We start from the raw sequence: 14,744 nt of genomic DNA on the forward strand, positions 1-14,744 counted from the left end.
GACCTTAAAGCTCCTCCAGTTCCAACCCCTGACACAGGCAGGGACACCTTCCACTAGAGCAGCTTGCTCCAAGCCCCTGTGTCCAACCTGGCCTTGAACACTGCCAGGGATGGGGCAGCCACAGCTTCTCTGGGCACCCTGTGCCAGTGCCTCAGCACCCTCACAGGGAAGAGCTTCTGCCTAAGAGCTCATCTCAGTCTCCCATGGGCCATCACATCCTGCAGTTCCCTGTCCCAGCTGCCCAAGGAGATCCTTGCACCCTGGCATTCAGAAACACATCCCCATGGCTGCTCATGCTCTCCCTATAGACCCAAGTTCAGCTCCAGCACAGCTCACCAACGTCAGAGCTCATCCAAACCATAATGCGCTGAAACCAGAGGTGTCACATCCTTTACCATATCTTCTGACATGCAAGAGAACCCTGGACACAGAGCCAGGGAGAGAATGAACCCCTTCAACCCATCCTCACCTTCCTCCCCTGTCCTCACAGGCAGCACTGTGGGAAAGGAACCAAGCCACAAGTAGTTCTACTACAGAATATTATGGGAGCTCTCCCTTTCTCCAGACAGGGAGGGTCTGGGGACCCCTCAGCATCCCAGCCCTGGGTGTGTAGAGGAACCTCCCAGAGGCTCAATCCCTTCTCTTACGGCTGCATCTAACAGCAAGATCACACATGGAGGTTCCCAGAGGAGAGGCCCTGGACTGACTGGGGTCACTATCAGTGCTGCTGTCACCTCCTGACAGGAGGGTTGAAGAAGGACCCTGCCACTCTCCCCAGCATCCATCTATCCCTCACCACATCCCCCAGAAGCCCTGAGCACCACAGGCACAGGTAAAGGATGTCAAAGTTGCCTGGACAACAAGGAACCAGCACACAGGTGGGATGGGCACTGCTCAGGGGTACAGAGTGCTTCAGTGTTCCTCCCTTCAGGCTTATCAAAAGCTCTTTGTTGAGCTGAATCCACTTGCTGACATTCCCAGCAATCTCCATGTGCCATCCATCAAAATTAACACTTTACCCCAGCAAATTTACTTACCCCCCAAAAATAGTCTGGGATTGTATGTTTTGGTGCACAGTATCCCCAGCTGTGACCAGCATATCTCAACCCACAGCACACACAACACCAAGCAGTCTTGGGGGAAGAAGCAAACCATCCTCTCTGCAGTCCCAGGTATCCTGAACTTCTGTTAGCGCAAGCAGAATGTGCACCAGCCCAGCCCTGCCATGTCCCTACCTCCTTCACACAGTCCTCACAACAGCTTGTGTTATTCCCTATGGCACACAGCAAGTGGTGAGAGGCATCTGACATGGCCCTGTCTCCTAGGAGCTGCCCAGGCTCACACAAAGCCTCCCCTCTCCATGGCAAAATGCTTCTAAGAGGCAAAAGGAAAGACAAAACAGGTCACTAACGTGCACTGTCTCTATCAGGTCTCACAGGTTTGGGTAAAGGAACCCCATGAGACAGGAGGTTTAAAAAGAGTAATCAAACATTATTAGTAAAGGACTCTGGGATTGCAAGGCCATGGGAGTCCCCATGCTCAGCTCCCAGAGAGTTTGCTGCTCACTGCAGGAATCACTCCTGACTCTCCAACCCAGCAGATTCCAGTCTGCTCCTTCCTGCAGCGCAAGGCACGAGCAGAGCGCCCAAACGGGATCCTGCAACAAGCAGGGCACCTCCAACACCCCACAGAGCATGTGGGAGCTACAGTCCCTCACCTCCAAATACCAGGGTGCAGCCATGATCCCCCCACCCCACACCCAGCAGACAGCAGCAGAATCACCTGAGCACTCTGGGGCGATCCCCGGCTCTCCCAACTGCTCCATGACCACACGCGGGATGATCGCTGTCTCCAGCCACCTCCCCGCACCACCGTCCTGTGCCCAGGCTGTGCTTTGGCTGCCACAAGCCTTTGGCACCGCAGGTAAAATCCCCACTATGTAAATGTCCCAGGGGATCTGAGCTCCAGTCCTTGGAAGTCACCAGTTAAAGGGTATGCTGGGAAGAGATGGTGGTGGTGGCACCTGCAACAGCCTCTTTCCTGGCTCCCAACAGGGACGGATCAACTCTTTCTGCCTTCCCCCTCACATCCAAGCCCCTGGGGACTGACCTTAACCTGCATTTCCATTGGAGTCTGCAGCAATCTGCACATTCAGCTGCTTGGCCCCGGAGTTAATGGCTTTCTTTTAAAATTTAACACGTTCTCAGTCACCCATTTCAGTTTCCCAGCACCGGGACCTGCCTTTGGCTGGAAATTCAAACCCAGACATGTGCCCTGACAGTTAGTCCAGGCAAAAGGGTAACAGACACACACACACAGAGCCCACAAGGTTGAAGCTGGCTTTGAAACTAAGATGAAATCAGACAGGGGAAAATCACTTGGCTTCCCATGTGGTAGGAGGATCGGCACAGAAAGGGCCTGGGCTATTTCTGGGGAATCCTGAGGGCAGATCCCTGGCATTAGCACGGTCCCACAGGACCTCAGCACTGTCCCAGTGGTGGGGACTGCTGCAGCCCCCTCTGCCCCAGGGTCTAAGAGCAACACCGAGTCCAGGGCACTGCTGGGCTGCTCCTGTCCCTGACACCACTGCTGCAGCCAGCACAGCTGGGTCGTTCCAACAAGTAATAGAATCATCAAAATCATAGAATAGTTAGGGGTTGGAAAGGACCTTAAGATCATCCAGTTCCAACCCCCCTCCCATGAGCAGGGACACCTCACACTAAACCATGGCACCCAAGGCTTCGTCCAACCTGGCCCTGAGCACTGCCAGGGATGGAGCATTCACAACCTCCCTGCGCAACCCATTCCAGTGCCTCACCAACCTTACAGTAAAGAATTTCCTCCTTATATCCAATCTAAACTTCCCCTGTTTAAGTTTTAACCCATTACCCTTTGTCTGTCACTGCAGTCCCTAATGAAGAGTCCCTCCCCAGCATCCCTATAGGCCCCCTTCAGATACTGGAAGGCTGCTATGAGGTCTCCAGGCAGCTTCTCTTCTCCAGGCTGAACAGAATGAAGAATCATAGGATCAAACAGGTTAGAAAAGACCTTTAAGATCAAATCCAACCTTTACCCCCAGCACTCCCAAGTCCACCACTAACCCATGGCACTAAGTCATCAAATCCTAGATTGAAGGGACCTCAAGCATCACCTGGTCCAACCTTTCTAGGCAAAGCATGACCTAGTCTAGATGCCCCAGCACCCTGGACCCAGGGTTCAGTGTTGGGGAATCTTCCACTTCCCTGAGATTATTCCAGTGGGTGATTGTTCTGACTGGGAAAAATTTTCCTCGTGTCAACCGGAATCTCAGGAATAACTTGTGCCCATCACCCTTGTCTTTTCCATGGGACCCCTTGGAAAAAGGGAGTCTTCATCTTCTTTGCATGGTGACAAGATCTCCTGGAGCCTTCTCTTCTCCAGGCTGAGCAGTCCCAGCTCTCTCAGCCTTTCCTCACGCTCTGCCCAATCCTGGGATCCTCTTTGTGGCCCGTCTCTGGACCCTCTCCAGCCTGTCCATCTCAGCACCCTGCTGAAATACCAGTCTGTGATGTCCAGTTTTACAAGAACCTTCTCTTTGCATCTTTATAGGACTTCTTACATTTGGCATCTTTCACCCATAGCTTTGTTACAAACTTCCTTGGCTGATCCCTTCTCTAAATCTCTATCCCTTACCCCCAAAATGAACACAACGGGACTCACCCACAGTGATTCTGGCCTCTGCACTGGGGAGGTGTTGCTGTTAGAACTCAGGCTTAAAGCATGGCCAAGTACATCTAGGGCAGGCAAAAGGCCTGTAACAAATTCCACATGGGCAGGAGCTGTTACAAACCAGGAATGCAGAGCACAGAGCAGTCTGTGTGCACATGCCCATCTTTCAGCAGGGCCAACCAAGCTTGCTGAACTCAAAGCAGTTCATCTTGTCCCTCACCCCTTTGTTACTGCTAAGGCTAAACGGTGGCCAAAACTGCCCATTAAGACAGCCACAACTAGGCTGGGTTTGTATTAGAGCTACTCCATCACTCAGCTCCTCTCCATGAGACAGTCACAGCAGGGAAATAGATGGGAGAGCAAGAAGCTCTTCTTTTATCTCCAGTTCTTGAGGATTTTCACCTGTGTTGAACACTCAGAGACTGCAGTAACTGCCTGCCTGCTTCCCTTGCTAGCCCTGGGGCTGCTTAATTCCATAGGGATCCCTTTGAAGCTCAGCAATGCTTCCTGAAACATCCTGTACAAAACATCTCCTGCTGGGCCAGGCAGAGCCTCCCACTGTCACCCTTCAGAGTGAGGAAACAGCAGCCACACAGGACAGTGGCAGTGGGAGCAACCCCTGGGTTAGCCTCAGCAGCACAGCACAGTCCAACTCTCAGAGGGCTGAGAGCAGATAGCACCCCATAGCACCAGTGGGTAACAATGAACTGTGGTTTTCACCTTTTTACCCCCTTTTTTTCCTTTTGCCATTCTAGCCTGCAGAGTAACAGTAGGCTGAGTACACCCCTGACTTAAGAACATCACCCAAACACCTCACAACTCTACCATGAAGAGGCTTTGTCCTTGGCTTTGTGTTTCAAGGCAGTGGGATTTCCACAGGCAGGGTATTTAACACATACCTGTCCAACAGGCTTTAACCTGAATAAAAGCAGAGTTTACACAGCACTACACAAACTCGCATCACCATCCATTCCATGCTCTGTACCCCTGATTACATTAGCGAAGAGTAGCAGCAAGATATTCCAGGTCTTAGAGGTTGGATGGGGCTTGGAGCAAGCTGCTCTAGTGGAAGGTGTCCCTGCCCATGGCAGGGGGCTGGAACTGGATAAGCTTTAAGGTCCCTTCCAACTCAAACTACTCTATGATTCTATGAACATCCAGTTCCCTTTCTGCAGCAGCTCCAGGGCACGTTACATCTGACAAAGAAGTTGACCTAGGTCAAGCAGAAACATACATGAGATAATAAATACAGTGGAAGCAGAGCATAAACTGCAGCAGCAAGAGGTGAGGAACAGCAGCAGGGATCACCCAGTCCCACAGGGCACCGGAGCAGCCTCTGCCACTTAGAAACCCCCATGTGGACCTTAGAAACTCTCACTGGGGCTATGTGATCCCAGGTCCACAATGCTGAGTCCCTGCTCTCAGCCCCTGCTGCCTTGCACACGGGGCTGGGATCCAGCTTTCCTGAGCCTGCAGTGCTGCTGGGATTGCTGGATTTGGACAAATGCTAAGGATACATCTGTGGCTGGCTTGTTTTAATGAAATAAAAATAATAAGCTGGCTCTTCAACAAGTTTAGTGACGCTTCTCCCAAAAGAGATGGGTTTCAATATAGGAAAAGATCTCTTGGGGATGATGATTTTGGCCTTAGGGATGGTCACATGGATCAAAGTAATTAAGTTACAACAGCTTAAAAAGTCACTGCCTGTCACCTGAGCTGAACTGAGAGCAGAGACTGAAGCTACCTGAAGGAGTTGAGCTGCTGTCAGCTCACTGACACCAGGCACCTGGGTGCTGCTTTCCAGGGCTCCCCTTTTCAACCTCTCAAAGCCAGGCCAGCTCAGTAACTTGACAGAAAAACAAGTATTTGTGGTATTGGCAAGCAAACAGATTTGGCCAGGGCATCTGCTGGGAGGAGACAGAGATCAGGTACCAGAAATGGCTCAAAGTTGCCCTTTGTTGGAAGAGGATCTTCTTCACTCTCAGGTGAAGCCCCACACACTTTGGTTCTGCTACACTTCTGTGTCCAGGTGAAGCTAATTTAGTTGAAGGCTGCTGCTGAAAGGGCAGCTGCCCTTTTTCTCCCCCCTTTTGCCCAAGCATGGGAGCAGGCACATGGAACCATGGAATCTCTCAAGTTGGAAAGGACCCACAAGAACTATTGAGTCCAACTCCCTGCTCCTTGCAGGACTACCTACAATTAAACCACACAACTGAGCACAGAGCAATGCTCCCAGAGCTCAGGCAGGCTTGGTAAGAGTTCCCTGGGGGGGTGACCAACAACCCCTCAGTGAAGACCCTTTTCCTTACAGAACTCAAGGATATGTAAGAAGCTAAAAGCAAACATATGGGGTCAGACAAGGTCTGTGCAGCTCGAGGTCCTGTTCCATGTCAGAAGGAAAAACAAGAACAGCATGAGACAGTCTCCAACAGTAGCTGTCCAGCCCCTAGGACAAGGGGTAACGGGTTCAAACTTAAACAGGACAAGTTTAGATGGATAAAGGAAGTTCTTTTCTTGTGAGGTGGTGAGGCACTGGAATGGGTTGCCCAGGGAAGCTGTGAATGCTTCATCCCTGGCAGTGCTCAAGACCAGGGGTGGACAGAGCCTTGGGTGCCATGGTTTAGTGTGAGGCGTTCCTGCCCATGGCAAGGGGGGTTGGAACTGGATGATCTTAAGGTCCTTTCCTACCCTAACTATTCTATGATTGTGTGACATTCCACTATAATAAGGTCACCTTGAGTTTACATTTTGCAGCCATAGGAGTTGGATCCCATTGGGGCAGCAGCACATGAGGAGTTCAGCCTCACCGTGGCCACTTTAAGCCACATTTGTATTCTGGCTCATTTGGCAGAGCATGGCCTGGTTACTGCATAATAGTGATCATGTTCTCTGCAGTCAGAAAGGCACTGCCCTCCCTCCAAGCGCAAAGCACTCACTTCTACAGTGTTATTGAAGAGCATGAGGTTCCTCTGTCCAGGTGAGATAACGTCTGACCCCTGCTGCAGAGTTCAGGCCTGGAAAAACAGGTCTTTCAGAAGCTCAATACAAAGAAAAAGCAAGATTCATGGTGAAACCACTTCGAATGAACAGTCAGAAAGGCAGCTCAGAGCTTAGCCTACAGGTTTCCTCTGCAAAGCACCTTCCAAAATGAATTAACAAAGCCAGCATTAACGTAATAGTTGGTCCACGCAGCTGAAAATAGCCCTGCACTGTACACTCAATTTGCCCAAGTATCTTTCTTAGGTCGAGAGAGGAAAGTGCACTCAGAAGAATTTTAGGTTGGCAATGTTTGGATAATCAAAACTGATGAATTAGTTTATGGTAAAAAAGGATCCCAGGAAGACATTTCAAGGATGAAACAGCTTTGTTTGGAGGCCTTCATCAGGATGATCTAACCTTAGAAAAACCCAGGGCAGAAGAGAAGCCTGCAAGCGGTATATACAAGGTACTCACTCCACTGGGAGCTGGGCTCTCCTTGCAGCACCTGTTTTGTTCTTTAGGAAAGGAAAGACGGAATGGTTCCAGATATTAAAGTTGGGGACAGATGCACTCGGAGGGCTACAAAGATGCTGGCAAGGGCTGGAGCAGCTCTGCTCTGGAGCCAGGCTGAGAGAGCTGGGCTGGGTCAGCCTGGAGAAGAGAAGGCTCCTGAAGGGGAGACCTGAGAGCAGCTCCAGTGCCTGAAGGGGCTGCAGGAAAGCTGGAGAGGGCTTGGGGACAAGGGCCTGTAGGGACAGGCCAAGGGGAATGGCTTTAACCTGCCAGAGGGGGAGACTGAGATGAGCTCTCCATCACACAGCAGTGATCAAAGCCTTCAAGGAAGAACAGAACCTGCTGTACACACAACTTGCTAGGAAGGGCCCAGCCTTTGCCAGGGAGCAGGGGAGCTTTGGGCCCTGGGCTGGCATCGCCCTGCTCCTGCTGCACCCCTTCACCAGAGCCAGCACCAGCTCGCTTGGTTCTCAGATCAACCCAGCTCAGGCCCTGGCAGAACAAAGCAGAAGGAGCCGGAGCTGCAGCGCTGCTGAGGGTCACAGCGCCTAGGAGCTGACACCAGCAATGGGCCCCGTCGCCCACTGCAGCACCTCACCCCAAGAGCCATGAACCACGTGTGTTAACAACAGATCACGCCAAAAGGAGCTAGAAACGAGGTTCAGGAGGCAGGACCTGTACACACAGGGATGGTCTTCATGAATCCAATCACTGTAACTGCGAAGGGCATCAAGGCCACACAAGCTTCCGTCAGGTCTGCCCTTTGTGCCCTCCAAATGCTGTGCTATCCCCAGCACACTGTTAGGTCAAATACAAATTACTATCACCAATGATAAAACAAGCCTCAGAAATGTTTCTGAACTATCCCCATTGTAACAGTGCTCTTCGTACTGGGAATCATACACTTGCTGTGGAAAAAAACTGCAGTCCCTCACTGCTCACAACTGCAACTATCAGGTAAAAACTGATCACAGAATCAGACCGGTTTGGGTTGGAAGGGACCTTAAAGCTCACCCAGCTCCAACCCCTGCCACGGGCAGGGACACCTTCCACTAGAGCAGCTTGCTCCAAGCCCCTGTGTCCAACCTGGCCTTGAACACTGCCACGGATGGGGCAGCCACAGCTTCTCTGGGCACCCTGTGCCAGCGCCTCAGCACCCTCACAGGGGAGGTCTCATCCCGCCCCTTCCCCACGCCCGTTCCTCTCCCGCCCCGCCGCCGCTTCCGCCCGCCTGCTACCCCCCCGCTGCACGCCGGGAAGGGTCAGAGGGCAGCGGGCTGAGCGCGGGCTTTAGTGCGGGCCGGGCCTGGGGCCACCGTGACCCGCCCCCCCCCCCCCCCCGGGCTTCCCTCCGGCCCGGTGACACCCCCGTTCCCTGCAGAGGCCCAGCATGGCGGAGAGACCGGAGGACCTGAACCTGCCCAACGCCGTCATCACCCGCATCATCAAGGAGGCGGTGGGTGCCGGGCCCGGGGGGCACCGGGGTGAGGAGCGAGTTCTCCCCCCGGCCTGCAGTCGAAGGGGCTCCGCCGAGCTGCGGTTTGGCTGCTCAGAACGGGCCCAGGCCCGGGAGGGGTGCGGGAGGGACGGAGCCAGGCTGTGACCCACCGAGTACTGCGGGCCCGCGCGCGGCGGCAGCGAAGTCCCGGGGCACTGGGGCTGTGTCCGGGGAGCGAAGGGAACCGGGTCCTGGTGAGGGCGTGGAATATCCCCCTATGGGGGTGCTGAGGCGCTGTCACAGGGTGCCCAGAGAAGCTGGTGGCTGCCCCATCCCTGGCAGTGTTCAAGGCCAGGTTGGACACAGGGGCGTGGAGCAAGCTGCTCTAGTGGAAGGTGTCCCTGCCTGTGGCAGGGGTTGGAGCTGGATGAGCTTTAAGGTCCCTTCCAACACAAACAGTCTGGGATTCTAACCCCAGTCACTAGAGGTCTGTTTGGTCCTGAGCATCGAGCTGTGGCCAGATGGATCCAGATGTGCCAGGGATCAGGCTGTGTTGGGAACCTGGGAGCCATCAGACAAATTGCCCTGAGACAGTGGTCAGACCCATCCCTGATCCAGAAGTGTCTTTGCTCCTGTGTAGCCCATTGCATTTAGAAGAGCACAGTCAAACTGAGGGTGCTTCCCAGCTGGCATCAAAGTTGCTGGGATAGTGACCAAGACCAACCTTCCACTTCCAGTTGTGCTGAGTCTTCCAAATGCCTTAATGGGCCTGATATGTGAATTACACAAGTTTAATTTCTAGCAGCTGCTGATAAAAGTTGAATTTGTTTTTCAGCTTCCTGATGGAGTCAACATCTCCAAGGAAGCTCGGAGTGCGATCTCTCGAGCAGCGAGTGTGTTTGTGCTTTATGCAACATCATGGTAAGAATTTGTTGCACTACATAACCGGTGCTGTTGATGTAGTTGAAAGTGTCCCTGCCTGTGGCAGGGGTTGGACTGGATGAGCTTTAAGGTCCCTTCCAACGCAAACCAGGCTGGGATTGCCTGTTTACATCAACAAAACAATCGTTAGTGCAGGCCAGTTTACCAGATCACAGCAGTGGCGTTCCGGCTGCTCTTTACCACCCCAGGGAAAGCAGCTTTGGGCTCTGGACATGGAGATCCATCCCTGCCAGGAACAGGAGGGGTCCCAGGCTGCCATTCCCTTAGAGCACAGCTGCGTGGCCTTTCCCAGGAAAGGGAGGAGCGTTTGGTTCCCTCTCCAGGCTGCTCCCCACACAGCAGCCTTAGGCAAGCAGGAGCCTGCCTTATCAGCCCAGAGGACACAGCAATGTTCCTTGGGCAGTTCCGGATGCTGTGCAGGCAGTTGCTCCCCTGGTGTTGGGTATGGAATGGCTTTGTGGAATTGTCACCCTGCAGCCAGCGTTCTGACTAGCTCCTTCCCCCTGGTTGTGGGAAAGGTCCAGCCAACAAACAGCCAATGTAGGCAGAGAGGTACCTTCAGGTGCCAGTAGGAGATTCAAAAACCCCAGATGTTTGAGAGATGGGTTCTTTTCTTAAGTTGCTTGTGACTAACAAGACTAAACTGGAGCCAGTTACCAGTTCCCTCTTCTACTTCTCATTTTTGACTAGTGCAAATAACTTTGCCATGAAGGGGAAGAGGAAAACCCTGAATGCTGGTGATGTTCTCTCTGCCATGGAGGAGATGGAGTTCCAGCGATTTGTAGCCCCTCTGAAGGAATCACTGGAAGGTACCGGCCTCGTTCACGTGGGGGGACTCTGTAGCACTGAGCCCTGTTTTCCTCAAGCACTGGACAAGCAACACTTACTTGCCTGTCTTGTTTCTCTTCTCTTTGCCCAGCAACCTACACTGCCTGGGGATAACTAATGTGCGCCCTAACAGGACTGGGATAACATTGTATGTCACAACTGATGAGGATTGAGAAAGTCTCATCTGCTGTCACCCCCCTATTATATTTATCTAAGGGAAGCCTTAGGTGCTGCCTAAATGTGAGCTCCTGCATCCTTTTCAGCAGGTTTCTGCTGAAACTTAGCCTGATTTCCTGGTCAGCACAGCTCAGACAATAGGGTGAGTGGCTGCTGTGGGGTCACTGCTCCTTTGAAGCAGCCGTGGGACTCCAGCTGCTGTGTGGTTCGTGCCGTGGGGACGCCAGTGTGTCGTCTTTCAGTGTTCTCTTTCTCTCTCTTAGTTTACAGGCGTGAACAGAAAGGAAAGAAAGAAGCAAGGAAAGACAAAGACAAGAAGGCAGACTCAGAGGAGCAGGATAAGAGCCGAGAGGAGGAAAATGATGACGATGATGAAAGGATGGATGAAGAAGAGCAGAATGATGAGGAAGAGGTGGACAACTGAGCTCACTGATGTGTGCAGGCGCTGGGTTTTGGTCAAAGGGCTGTAAACACTGTAAATCAACTCTGCTGTGTCCCCTCTTGCTTCCAGTAGAGCTTTGCTCTGCTCCTCTGCAGCCTCTCCCTTTTGGCTTTAACTTGTACATAAAGGACTTCGGCTAAACCTTTGCTTGGACGTGAGGGACTCCTGCTAAAGGTTTTCTGGTGGAAGGACTCCTCCTCCCTGTGCTCGGGGGGCTGAACAGTGACAGGACTGAGCTTTTCACACTGGCTTGGCTCTGAAATAGAAGACAGAAGAAATACTTGGAGCAAGAACTTGAGAGACCTGAATAAGCTCATTAAAGCATGTCAGGGGCTGAAGCAAATAGGTCATTAACCCTTTGGGGTTTAGAATCTCCCTGATGATGTCAGGGGGCTTGGAAGCTGAACACTGAAGCTTTTATCCCCGTGACTTGCTTTATTTTCCTTCATTTTCTTGCATTCTGGCTGTGCCTTTTCCTCCTGCTGTATCTCTGTCAGAGCTGCTGTGTCTTTCAACCACACCGGTCCTATGCAGCAATGAGGTTTGACTGCACAAGAGCCGGTGGCCCATTCACCTCACTCACCCAAACCAGCGTACTTCACAGCACTTTATGATATAAACTGAGTACTGAAAGTGCTGTTTTGTGTCTTTAAAGCCCTGGGAGACCCAGAGGAATTCTATTTAGGATCTGAATCAGAATGAACAGTGGAGCTCTGTTGGGATGTATGGTGGAGTTCACAGTCTCACTTCCCTCCCCTGCAGAGCTGCAGCGGGTTAAAATGGGGTTGAACAGAGGTGGATCTTGTTGGCTTGAGTAGGTTTTTCTCTTTACCTGATTGGAATGGGTTGATTGCCTCATAGGTCCTTCCATAGCCTTCAACAACCATCCCAGAGGCACAGTCTTGCCTCTGGCTGGGGTCTTGGGCTGCAGTGTCAGGCCTGGGGCTTTCCAAAGCTCCTTCATGACAGATGGACTGAAACAAGCTGTGTGTGTTTCTCGTACTCATGTAGGTTTGTGCTTTTATACTTCTTGTTAGTTTTGATGCCTTTCTCTCTGAGAAAATATCCATTAGAATAAGGGTCCTGTGGGGAAAAGCGCTTTAGTAGTTGAGCTTTTTGAAGACTGATAAACCCAGTGTTTGAACTTAACTAGGGAAGTCAGGGGGCAGTTTTAGGTATGTTGAAGTGAAACCTGCGAGTTTCACTGATCTGCAGTTTTAAAACAGCACTTGTGAGGAACAGAACATCCCTTTCACCATGAATTGGATGCAGAACAACCCCAAGAGCTTCCCACCTTTGTGCCTGTGCAGAGCCCAGCTCTGGAAGAAAACTGAACCAACAAAGACTTTGTGCTGTCTGGCTCCTCCTGACACGCAGTCAGATGAACAGGCAGAGCTGACACCATCTTCCCAAGATCCCCAGTGACAAAAGGCCTTTCTGCTAGCTCTTTGTCCTTTTTTCCTCTCCTTTCATACCTGGGTGCATATTCTGGAAGGGAACAATATCCAAATAAAAGCCAGAGTTTTTTTACACAAGTGGAGTCTCTTGTTCCTGTCAGTAATGAGCTTGTGGAGAGGGCAGAAGCAAACTGCTGTTGATGGAGTGTCTCACAGTGAAGTGAGGCTGGAGGCTGCTGCAGCCCAGACCTAGAGTCAGGGAAGGCTCAGAAAAACCTTCCTGAAGCCTTCCAGTTAGCAAAGAATATCCCAAAAAGGCACCTAAAACCTGGTTCCTTACACCCGCAGCACCACAAAACCCTGCTCCAGGCTCCCTGAGCCCCAAAATCTGGGTCTAGAACTGGTCCAACTCCCCCCCACAGCACCCCAAAACCTGCCTCCTTACCAGCCCCAAAAACCCTAAACCTGCTCTACCTCACCCAGAACCACAAACTCTGGGTCTAAATCCTGCCGCAGCTCACCCAGAACCCCAAAATCTGGCTCAAGGTTCCACTGCAGCACCCCAAAACCTGCCTCCTTACTGCCCAGTACCACAAAGCCCTGCTCCAACCCCTTCAGCAGCACAAAACCGGGCTCCAGATCCCCGCACAGCCCCCCAAAACCTGCCTCCTCCTCCCCCCAGCACCCAAAGCCCTGCTCCATCCGGCTCAGAAACCCAAAACCTGTCCCCTTCCCCCCCAGCACCCCAAACCCCTCCTTCCCCATCTCCGCACCGCCTCCAAGTCCTTTCCCGCGCTATTTCGCGCGAGACTTCCCGCCACGCCCCCGCACTGATGGGGCGTGTCTATGCTAACCAGGGGGCGGGATTATGCAAATCGGGAGAAGGCGCTGGGAGACTCCTACGGACGGAGCAGGACGCGTTGGCTGGTGAGTGCCTGCGACCGGGACGGGGACGGGGACCGGGACCGGGACCGGGGGCACCGGAGCCGGGGCGAATGCCGCGCCTCTGATGCCCCCGGTCCCCGAGCCCGTCTTCTTATAGGCCTGCTCTGAGGCCGGAGATCAGGATAAGTCGAGGGGTAGGGTCCGGCCGGGCAAGGAGACACCGCTTGGGTGCAGGCGGCAAGGACAGCTCTCGGTAGCGCAGTAAGGGCAGAACGGGTTCTGCTCGGTAAAGCACGAAGCAGCGTGTGATGGTGCGGTGTAACTGCAGATCCACTGAGCCCTGAGTATCTGCAGCACTTCAGGTAGATGTTGTGCAGGGAAGGATGAGGGCCGGAGCAGCTCTGCTCTGGAGCCAGGCTGAGAGAGCTGGGCTGGGGCAGCCTGGAGAAGAGAAGGCTCCTGAAGGGGAGACCTGAGAGCAGCTCCAGTGCCTGAAGGGGCTGCAGGAAAGCTGGAGAGGGGCTTGGGACAAGGGCCTGCAGGGACAGGCCAAGGGGAATGGCTTTAACCTGCCAGAGGGGAGACTGAGATGAGCTCTTAGGCAGAAGCTCTTCCCTGTGAGGGTGCTGAGGCGCTGGCACAGGGTGCCCAGAGAAGCTGTGGCTGCCCCATCCCTGGCAGTGTTCAAGGCCAGGTTGGACACAGGGGCTTGGAGCAAGCTGCTCTAGTGGAAGGGGTCCCTGCCCGTGGCAGGGGTTGGAGCTGGAGGAGCTTTAAGGTCCCTTCCAACACAAACCATGCTGTGACTCCATGGTGCAGTGTCCCCTTATCGCAGCACTCTTGCAGCCCTTACTCTGCATCTCCCCTGGCCTTCCCCGTGCATCACACAGAGGCTGTAAGACCCCGGTGCCCTCATGCAGGCGGGTACTCTGGCTGGGCAGGGGGACTCTGCAGCTCCACGTGGGGCTGGTGAGGAGCCCCCGGTGCCCCCAGCTCGCAGCAGACAGGGCTGTGCTGGGCCCACCCCCCCGGCTGTTATCTCTGCTCTGCAATTCAGCCCTGTCCCCGTCCCCTCCTTGCCCAGCGAGGGCAGCCTCTGAGCTGGGGCCTCTATCTGCCCTGCACAGAGTCAGGTGCCTCTGGTTCCACCCTGCCCCTTCCTCCTGGGGATTAACTGTTAAAAGCATTTTTGGGATTCTCGAGGTGGGTTTTGCTCACTGAGCCCTTTGTTCTCCACTCGTCCCAGCCTGGAGCCCGGCCACTGCACTGGAGCTGCCAACTGCAGTTCAGGCGAGGGCTGGCCCCTTCCCTGTGAGTAAGGGCAGAGCAGCAACTTTCCAAGGGCTAAAAATGATTTGCCAAGCGATGCTGTGACTCTGCCAGCTGGTCTGCAACCCCCCCCCCCCCCCAGCACCATCCAACTTCATAAGGTGTT

At 53.3% G+C, this 14,744-nt stretch overlaps 2 protein-coding genes across 2 annotated transcripts in view; one reads left to right on the plus strand and one right to left on the minus strand.

Annotated features, from left to right (window-relative positions):
* RGS3 (regulator of G protein signaling 3) overlaps positions 1 to 2,092 on the minus strand; it is a 74,785-nt gene extending 72,693 nt beyond the window's left edge. The window contains 1 exon segment of the mRNA XM_061479591.1: positions 1,783 to 2,092. Within this exon segment, the coding sequence (XP_061335575.1) occupies positions 1,783 to 1,825 (43 nt within the window). The 5' untranslated portion in view covers positions 1,826 to 2,092.
* A 6,494-nt stretch (positions 2,093 to 8,586) lies between these two features.
* POLE3 (DNA polymerase epsilon 3, accessory subunit) lies at positions 8,587 to 12,562 on the plus strand. The gene is made up of 4 exons (XM_061479624.1): positions 8,587 to 8,656; positions 9,474 to 9,559; positions 10,271 to 10,389; positions 10,849 to 12,562. Exons 1-4 carry the CDS (start codon positions 8,591 to 8,593, stop codon positions 11,007 to 11,009), a joined length of 432 nt encoding a protein of 143 aa, XP_061335608.1. The 5' UTR covers positions 8,587 to 8,590; the 3' UTR covers positions 11,010 to 12,562.
* Positions 12,563 to 14,744: the final 2,182 nt, after the last annotated feature.

The sequence above is a fragment of the Pezoporus flaviventris genome, unplaced genomic scaffold, assembly GCF_033815535.1.
Source record: "Pezoporus flaviventris isolate CSIRO_AGI_PZ_B2104156 unplaced genomic scaffold, CSIRO_AGI_Pfla_v1 ptg000154l, whole genome shotgun sequence".
Taxonomy (NCBI): domain Eukaryota; kingdom Metazoa; phylum Chordata; class Aves; order Psittaciformes; family Psittacidae; genus Pezoporus; species Pezoporus flaviventris.